Source organism: Pinus tabuliformis, chromosome 1_1 (genome assembly GCF_031772625.1).
Source record: "Pinus tabuliformis cultivar Carrire ecotype Pingquan chromosome 1_1, CPIR1, whole genome shotgun sequence".
Classification (NCBI taxonomy): Eukaryota; Viridiplantae; Streptophyta; class Pinopsida; order Pinales; family Pinaceae; genus Pinus; species Pinus tabuliformis.
Window position 1 is genome coordinate 115,390,164 of NC_142297.1, and position 9,072 is coordinate 115,399,235.

The following is a 9,072-nucleotide window of genomic DNA, read 5'->3' on the forward strand; positions in this document are numbered from 1 at the left end:
GACCAAGATGTTCTAGGTGCTAGTGGAGATGGATCTTCACATGTGATCAAACAAAGGCTGAGGCTATCACCTACCTTATATGATTAGTATGAGCCTTATGCCGACTTCAAGGTTGACTTTCATAATGTGTATGTTCACACCAAAAGGGATCCGAAGAAGATATGGCACAAGTTGCCTTATCTTGTTGGCAAGGTAGATGTCACAAAGATTGTAGGTAAATGGCGAGGAGAGTAGATTTACCCCACAAATCTAGGCGCAGGAACAAGCAAGGTAGTAGTAGGTACCACTGTGTAGACCTCAGCAGTAGAGAAGAAGAAGGAAACCTAGAAGACTACAACTCAGGAGAAAGTTCCGCAACGTAAAGATGCTGCAGCTAAGGAAGTTGCTGCCAAGGAAGTTGCTGACAAAGAGCAAGTGGCCCAAGAAACCACAATCGATGTTGAGGAGTCTGACTCTCAGCACACACAGGACCAAGAAGGGTTAGATGCAGAAGAGGGTGGGGGCGTGGAGCAGGAAACCCTCTTTGTGGTCAAGAAAAGAACAAAGCAGACAACCTCGGGGCCGTGGAAGAAATAGAAGTCGGATAGATTCACCCATGTGGATCTATTAGTCCTCACTGAAGGGGACTTAGATGAAATTGGTGACAAGGTCTGGGACACTACAACAGAATTATGGACCCAGTTTGAGCAGCAGTACCAGCAAGCGCTAGGAAATGTGCAGAAGGATCTGCGTAATTCGGAGATCCAGACAGGGTGACTACAAGCGAGCGGGATTTAGGTGAGCGTACATCAAGGGAGTGCGACAGTGTCAAACACGGATCAGACTTTGGATCTCTGTGTGATTAAATTATTGGACGGGGCACTGTGTGATGACTTAGAAGAGGCCAACCCCTAGCTTTCGTAGATCAAGAATCTGGGCATCAACCTCATTGTTCTCCATATCGAAACCCTGCATGAGTTACACCAAGGAGTCTCAGATGACCAGAGGGTTAGGGAGAAATGCACGCTGCTAGTGATTAATGAAGTAAAAACAAACAACCAGTAGATCTTTGAAGAAAAGGTGCACACATTGAAGGAAAAGGAAGAGATTGCCGCGTGTAGCCATCACTTAGAAGCAATGATTATACAGTCGTGTAATGAGTTGCCCGAACATAATATTTAAGATGATGCAATGTCAACAGAAAAGATCTAGAAGGTGGTTGCAATGGTAAAAGAGTCTAAGGATGAAATAGTCTGAGTCCGGTTTGAATTATAGCTACAAATTTCAGAGCTACAAATTGAAGCTGCAGCTGACAACTCTACCAAAGGTTCGAGAGAAGCGCAGAGCTGCTATAACGGAAGGAATGCCCATATTAGAAGCAGTGGTCAAGGGCTGCATAGAGTTGTTTGAGGAGGCCATGGAGTTATGGACGTCTCTGCAGGGGGACCCCACTCTGTATAAGTTTGGTGCAAACCTTAGAGAAAAACAATGACAGTTCGATGATTTTAAATCGACTACGCACACTTTGGTGCTAGTGAAGCGGTTCGCTAGACTACAAGAAGGGAAGTAGCTTCAGAATGAAATTGAAGAGTTGCACCAGAAAGAGGCCATTCTTATGGCAAGAACATAGCCTTTGATAGAGGAGGCCATCCATCTAATTTTGTCAGTGAAAAGTAAGCTTAAGGGCATGCAAAAAACTCAAAGGAACATGGGCCTTGTGGTGTAAGGCTCTACTATAGATAAATTAGTCGAGGAGGTGCAGCAGGCAGCTACATAGGGCACAACTGATCTGCAGGTTTTGAAGTTTGAGTTTCGTGAACTCAAAGAAAAGATTGAAACGCCAACTGAGTGACTGGAGGACGAGTCACCAAATTGTGTTGGGGGGCTATTGGGATGGGGTCCTTGGGGTTAAATTTTGTATTTCCTTTTTGTAAAAATCTAGATTCTCCGTGATTTGTGGAAGTTGAGCATGAAGATAGTAAGAGTCAAATGGGCTTTAGTCCCTTAAGTTGTTAGGTGTTAAGAAGGTTTTGAGATCCGCCCATGGTCCACAGACCATGGTATTGTAAAAGGAAAGGCTATTAAGAGAAGAGTCATAGCAATTCTAGGAGATCATCGAAGAATAGAATATTATTGTTTTTGGCAAGAAAGCTAAGGCAGGAAAGACTGTTTCCTGTACTTAGGCGAAGGGGAAGGATCCTGTAGCTCAGTGCGCGGAGACCTTGGTAAGTTCGCAGGCTAAGTGCACGGGCCCCTGCAACTGAGTGCGCAGGAAAGGACAGTCTTTATTTTGAAATATTTCATCTAATAAAGATGGTTTTGATCCATACTTTGCATTTTTGCTTATCTATATTTACTTCTGCAATTTATGTGTTTTTTATATGTATCTGGAATTGTATGAATAATTATTTATCTAATGCACGAAAGTGGTATAGCAATATAAATTATGCATGTTATGATTAATTAATGACCTTCACGAATATATAATTGTTGTGTATAAGATTTACTTTTCCTGAAGGGTTAGGGTTCATAAAGATAGAACTAAGCCCTAGAAGTCACAGGAACCCATCACACATACCTCTGGATCCAGAAACCTGGTTTTGTCATCCCCCAATAATGCTTCGGGTGAGACTGCAACATGCGCCACGCAGGTTGTTGCCGAAAGGGCCATCATTTTAGGGTTTTGTTAGTTGGTGCAACTAACTTTGAACCTAGGTCAGGGCCCCTAAAGCCAACACAAAACCACCTCAACCCATCAAATAGTGATTCCACCTCACGGTTGGACATAAAAAACCATCACCATATTGGTCTCTACCCAAGTCTTTGAGGGATCCAGAGGATTTTTTCCAACCAAGGCTCCAAGATTAGTAACTCAACCCACAAATGATACAAGGCTCCAGAATGTTTGTCCAACCAAGGCTCCATGGCTAGAAACTCAACCCACCAAGGGCTCGAGAGTGGTTGTCCAACCAATGCTCCAGGACTAGTAACGCAACCCAACCTATTATAGGGCTCCAAATTATTTGTCCAACCAAGGCTCCAAGAACTAGTTCAACCCAAGCTAAAGGAAACATGAGAACCAACCAGAAAAACAAAGAAATGAATGCACAACACCATGGCTATTCACGAAATGGAAAGGCTAGGAAAATCCATTGTCAATCTAGGAAACCCTCCATGCCAATGGAAAATCATGACCAGTAAACTACATGCATATGTCATGCATGCTAAAACCAGTGAGGAAAACATACATGCAACTTGGTACCTGCAAGAAAAACCCGTTATAGATGTTGATTGCGATGTCCTCTTATGCTTTCCTGCTCTTCCTTCACCTTCTTGCTCCAAAACTCCATGTATGTCACACTCTCCAAGAGTACTCCAAGAAAAATTTAAGTTTCCAAGAGTATGAGAGAGAGAGAATAGAGAGAGAGAGCTCCAAATATAAACACTAGTAGAAAATGGTGAAATTAATGACTAGGTGACTAAACAAGTTAGTCACCACAAGTTTTCCAAGTTAAATACTACCAAAAATTAGCAATATTAAGATACCCAACTAAAAACAACTAAAATAAATGACTAATTTAGTCCTGAGTTAAAATATTCGAATAGCTTTTTCCAATTTTCACACGTTGGCTCTGAGCGCGCGCATGGCTGCTCTGCTGTAACCCTAGCCGCGCCCGGCTGGTTACTCCCTCCTCCGCGCGGTCTTCTCCACTATGGATCTTGAAGGTGGCCCTGAGGCCCCTCCTCCCCCGTCTCCAGAGCTCGAAGCTTTCAGATCCCTCATCGCAGCTATTGGGAAACATCCGATCTCTAGTTCACAACAAAAGTTCATTAAAAAGTTGGAAAACATCCACATGGTGACCTTGCCTGTGGAGGAAACTTGCAGAATAGCGCTGAACCTAGCCGAAAAAGGCCTCATCGGCCAGTTCACAAGGCTATGGCCATCCCCGAAAGCAGTTGAAGAATGGGTTAAACGGAACTGGATACCTCTGGTTTCGGAAGGAATAAAAAGCCATTTCGTTGGCAAAGGGTTTTTTGTATTTGTGTTTGATAATGCGGAAGATAGAAGCCTAATATTCAAAAATGGGCCATATTTTATGGGCCCTCAAGGGCTTTACCTGAATAAATGGTCACCAGATTTTGATCCGGCACAGGACGTGCCCGCGGCAGTGCCTGTATGGGTGCGTCTTCCACATCTCTCCCTTCACTGCTGGAGCCAGAGATCGCTGCAGTCCATTGGTAATGCTCTAGGTAGATACATAGACCAAGTGCCGAGGAAGGATCAATTCTCCTGTGCCCGAATATGTGTAGAGGTCAATCTAGAAGTTGGATTACCTGAAGCCATCAAACTTTCGGTTGTATATTGGACACATATCCAAGAGCTTGACTATGAATAGCTCCCCTTCAAATGCCGACACTGTCATAAACACGAGCACTTCGCAAGACACTACAAGAAGAAAAATGAGGAGGCAACAGAGAAAGAAAAACGAGAACAATGGAAACAAGTAAAGAAAATAGCAAACAATAGACAGAACAATAAAAACAAAGACAAAGAGACAGGGAAAAAATCAGGGCAAGAAAGTGCAAACATTCAGAACACGGGAAGCAAGGAAACCATCAGCATCGAGGAGGACAAAAATCCTTTTGAATCTCTCAAAACGCCTTCAAATTCTCCAGAGGCAGAACGGGACGGTCTCCCCCAGCTGAACAACACCGACTCTCAAGATCCAGGTAATACTACAAGCCCGATTCCAGGCAGTACTTCTTCCCCTTCATATGCAGACATAATTAAAAAAAAGAAAAAGGATGTAGAAAATGCGGGCTCTTCGGATGACGAGACCTTTGAGAGGCCATCAAAGAGATCCGGAAGGAAATCAAATAAGGAAACCAGGGAAGAAGAATCAGAAAGACAAAAAACCCTTGGAAGTCAAGCCACCATTGAGATGACCCTCGGGAGGAATACCAGACCAAGGGTTCCTAAGGGAGGTGGACCCACCCCAACAAGTTGTAAATGATGCAGCTGGTCTCTTGGAACTGCAGGGGTTTTGGGAATCCCACTAAGGCAGAGGATATTAAAGATCTATTGAAAATGGAATCCACAGACATACTCATGCTTCAAGCGATAAAAATAGAAGGGGAGATCCTTCTAAACACAAGCAACACAAAATGGAAATTTGATTCAGGAAAGGTAGTTAGTGCTAGAGGTTTAGCTGGAGGAATAGGCACATTCTGGTCTAAAACCACCTTTTCTCTTGAAAGATCCTATGAGACTCAACACTGGATCTATACTGAATTGCGCCATAAAACAAGCAACTTCATCTTAGCTCTTTTCAATATGTATGTTCCCGTGCATTATGTTGAAAAGAAAGAGTACTGGAAGACACTCTCGGACTATTTAGAACTCCTCAATCCTAAGAATATAGTCATAGGAGGAGATCTGAACATTCTTATGGATCCCAAAGAGAAGAGAGGTGGGACCTTCACAAGGGATCCTCTCCTCTTCACAGTGGAAAATCTCATTCTCCAGTGGGATTTAGTAGATTTCAAGCCAGTGAAAGGATAATACACTTGGACCAACAATAGAACAGGGGAAAATCATATTTCAGCAAGGCTGGACAGATTTCTCACTAGAAGCTCCATCATGATGGACAAAAGAATTATTTTCACCAAGATTCTTCCAAAACTTACCTTAGACCACAAACGTATCCTTTTTTGCTTAAAGGAAGAAGAAGACTTAGGTCCTCTCCCTTTCTGCTTTAGCCCTCTCTGGGCTTAAAGAGAAGGGTTTTTCGAAACAGTTCAATCAACCTGGGAAAAAGATGTAACAGGCTCCCTAAGCTTTGTGTGGGAACAAAAAATGAAAAATGCAAAGAAGGCCCTAAAAGAATGGATAAAGAAGGCTTTAAAATCCCCCACCAGCCAGAGGAAAGAAGAAGTCCATCAGCTGGCATAATTTCAATTCGAACTGGAAAAGAAAGAAATCTCCCCCATGGAATCAGATAAAGAAAAATTTGCTCAAAGGAAAACATATAGCTCCTTTAGAAGTGAAGAAGAATATTGGCGTTTAAAGTCTTGCAACTTGTGGCTCAAAGCTGGGGACATAAACACTACATACTTCCACAGACAGTATAGGGCCTGCCTTTCACGAAATTATATTGCAGAAATCACTACATCCAGTGGATAGGTGTGCAAAGGATTTGATCAAATAAAGGAAGCTGCTGAGAAGCATTTCCAAAACCTTCTTAGTTCTGAAAGGGATGGGAGCGAGGAGGATATATCAGATTTCCTCTCAAATATTCCGAACCTAGTCAACCCAGATGATAATGACATACTCTTGAGCCCAATTATGGAAGAAGAAATATCAAAAATTGTTTGGTCCATGGAGCCAGACAAAGCCCCTAGGCCTGATGGATTCTCAATCCATTTCTATAGAATATGCTGGGAGCTAATCAAATCAGATATTCTTAGAATGATACATCGATTCGTGAGGAAGGCAAGGTCGGAGGCAGAATAAATTCCACCTTTCTCGCCTTAATCCCCAAGGAAGCAAACCCAGGATCTTTTGAAAGATACAGGCTGATTTCGCTTTGCAATGCTTCCTACAAGATTGTGGCTAAACTTCTGGCGAATAGAATCAAACCTCTTCTACAAAAATTAATTTCTCCAGCACAAGGGGGGTTTGTGATAGGAAGACATATACTGGACAATGTCATCCAAGTTCAGGAAGCTTTGCATTCCAGCCACTCTTGCAAAGAACAAGGTATGCTTATCAAACTAGATATGCGCAATGCTTTTGATAGAGTTAATCGCTCTTTCTTGTACAGGGTTCTTTCTTCCTTTGGGTTTAGCCAGGACTTCATCAACCTCATCAAAGCTTGTTTAGAGAAGATATGGATTGCTCCAGTGGTAAATGGAAGACCTGCTAATTTCTTTATAGCCACCAGGGGATTGAGGCAAGGTTGTCCTCTATCCCCATTCCTCTACATACTGATGGCAGATTCCCTGAGTAGAAAGTTGACCTTGGAAAAACAAGATGGAAGCATACCTGGGATTAGAATTGAGAAAGGAATTGACCCAGTGAACCATGCACTATTTGTAGATGATTCACTTTTTCTTGGGGGAGCATCTCCAAGAATAGCAAATTCCTTCAAAAACATCCTCCAGAAATTCTGTAGCATCTCGGGAGCTCTTATAAGTGAGAGGAAAAGTGTTGTTGGAACATAGAGCAACACATAATTGAGAAAATAGCAAATGATATGGGCTTTACAGGATACATTGGTTGGGATAAAGTTAAATATCCGGGCCTCCCAATAACGCTGGGCTCTAACAAAAATCAGCTCTGGGAGGAAGTAATTTCGAAATTCAAGAAGAAAATTGCGGTGTGGGGAGGCTCTTGGCTCACTATCGGAGGCAAACTCACGCTCATCAAATCAGTCCTCACGGCTTTTCCTACATACCAGGCTTCTCTAATGTTGGCTTCAAAATCAATCTCCGATCAAATCTCCAGACTTATGCGCAACTTTCTGTGGAATGGAAGACGCGAAAACAATAATAGATTCCACTTGATAAGTTGGGATACAGTGAAATGACCACTCGCAGAAGGAGGATTGCAAATCCAAGATCCCTTGCATGCAAACTTAGCTATGGGCTGCAAATTATTATGGCAGCTTTACGCTGAGCCAAATCACCCAGTCATCCAGATTTTCAAGCTCAAATACCTCAAAAATCGGTGAATAAAACTCTTTATAGTGGAGAAAAACCCTAAAGGAACGCAAACCTGGAAGTTGTGCAGTAGAGGCATAGAATTCTTCAGATCCTACCTGTATCGAATTCCTGGAAATGGTAAAAACACAATGCTATGGAGAGACAGTGTCATGGGTCATCCCCCTCTAGCAGAAGTTAATGAAATATCCGAGTTAAGAGCCTGGTTACATGCGAAAGGAATCCGGAAAATAGAGGACATATCAGGTTGGGATAGCAACATGAACTGGCAGCGCTGGACTTTCCCTAGAATCCCAGAGCATTTAAAACCTTAGTTAGATGCCCTTAAAGATGCTATTTCTGATTTTGCTCCGGTGCACATAGAAGAAGAAGACTCCTAGGGATGGGGTAAGACGGGGGTGTATACGGCAAGTCAAGGGTATCTTCAGATGCAAAGTAAAAAGGAATCGTCTCATCCGGAGTCCATGTGGAAACAGATCTGGGATAGCTTCAGCATCCCCAAAATTAACTTCTTCTTCTGGACTTTGTTCCACAAAAAAATTCTGACTGGGGAAAACCTGTGCAAAAGAAACATAGCAGGCCCACATCGATGCGTCCTCTGCAAATGCGCATTGGAAACTTCAGATCATCTATTTATAGAATGCGAGTTTGCGAAGGAGGTCTGGTCCATATTCCTAAATGGACTGAATGTTCGTCTTCCATCTCAAAGCTCGATTGACATCATGTTTTCCTCTTGGAAAGCTAGCTACCCTCACAACATAGTTAGCAAATCTATATGGCACTGGGTGTGGATAGCTGCCCCTAAGTATGTCTGCTGGAAGCTTTGGCTAGCCCGGAATGAAATCATCTTCAATAACACTGAATTGCCAACAACAAAAGTGGTTGAGCGGGCAAAGAACCTCCTCTTAGAAACCTTGAATCACTCTTCAGTCAAAGATGACAACTCTCTCCGAATTGAAGAAAGGATGTGGTTGGATGCTTACACTTGTAAGGCTAGACACCCAGCAAACACATGACCAATCCATAAGGAAAGATGGCAGATCCGAGATCCAGAGGACAGATTCCAACAGTGGTGGAAATCCCAGGGCAAGTGCACAATCTTTTTTGATGGAGCCTCAAAAGGTAACCCAGGGAGGTCAGGAGCGAGAGGGGCGATCTTCTTTCTGAATGGGAACAAAGAAGACTTCAGCTGGGGTCTTGGACTGAAAACCAACAACCAAGCAGAAATTCTCAGTCTATTGAAAGCTTGCCAAATGGCCAGAAAAGAAAATCCAAGCGAAATCTTAGTTTTTGGAGACTCAAAAATGTTGATAAAAGCAATAGTAAGCAAGAAAGGGCTTAAGGATCCGGTGCTAAACAAACAACTAACAA

General features: G+C 42.8%; 1 protein-coding gene across 1 annotated transcript; it reads left to right on the top strand.

The window, feature by feature from the left end:
• The first annotated feature begins 3,692 nt into the window (after window positions 1-3,692).
• LOC149211918 (uncharacterized) lies at window positions 3,693-4,376 on the top strand. Its single transcript, XM_089388514.1, has one exon. It carries the CDS (start codon window positions 3,693-3,695, stop codon window positions 4,374-4,376), a length of 684 nt encoding a protein of 227 aa, XP_089244640.1.
• The last annotated feature ends 4,696 nt before the right edge of the window (window positions 4,377-9,072 follow it).

Coding starts and splice junctions, on each gene's coding strand:
- LOC149211918 (XM_089388514.1), top strand. CDS start 3,693: ATGGATCTTGAAGGTGGCCCTGAGGCCCCTCCTCCCCCGTCTCCAGAG.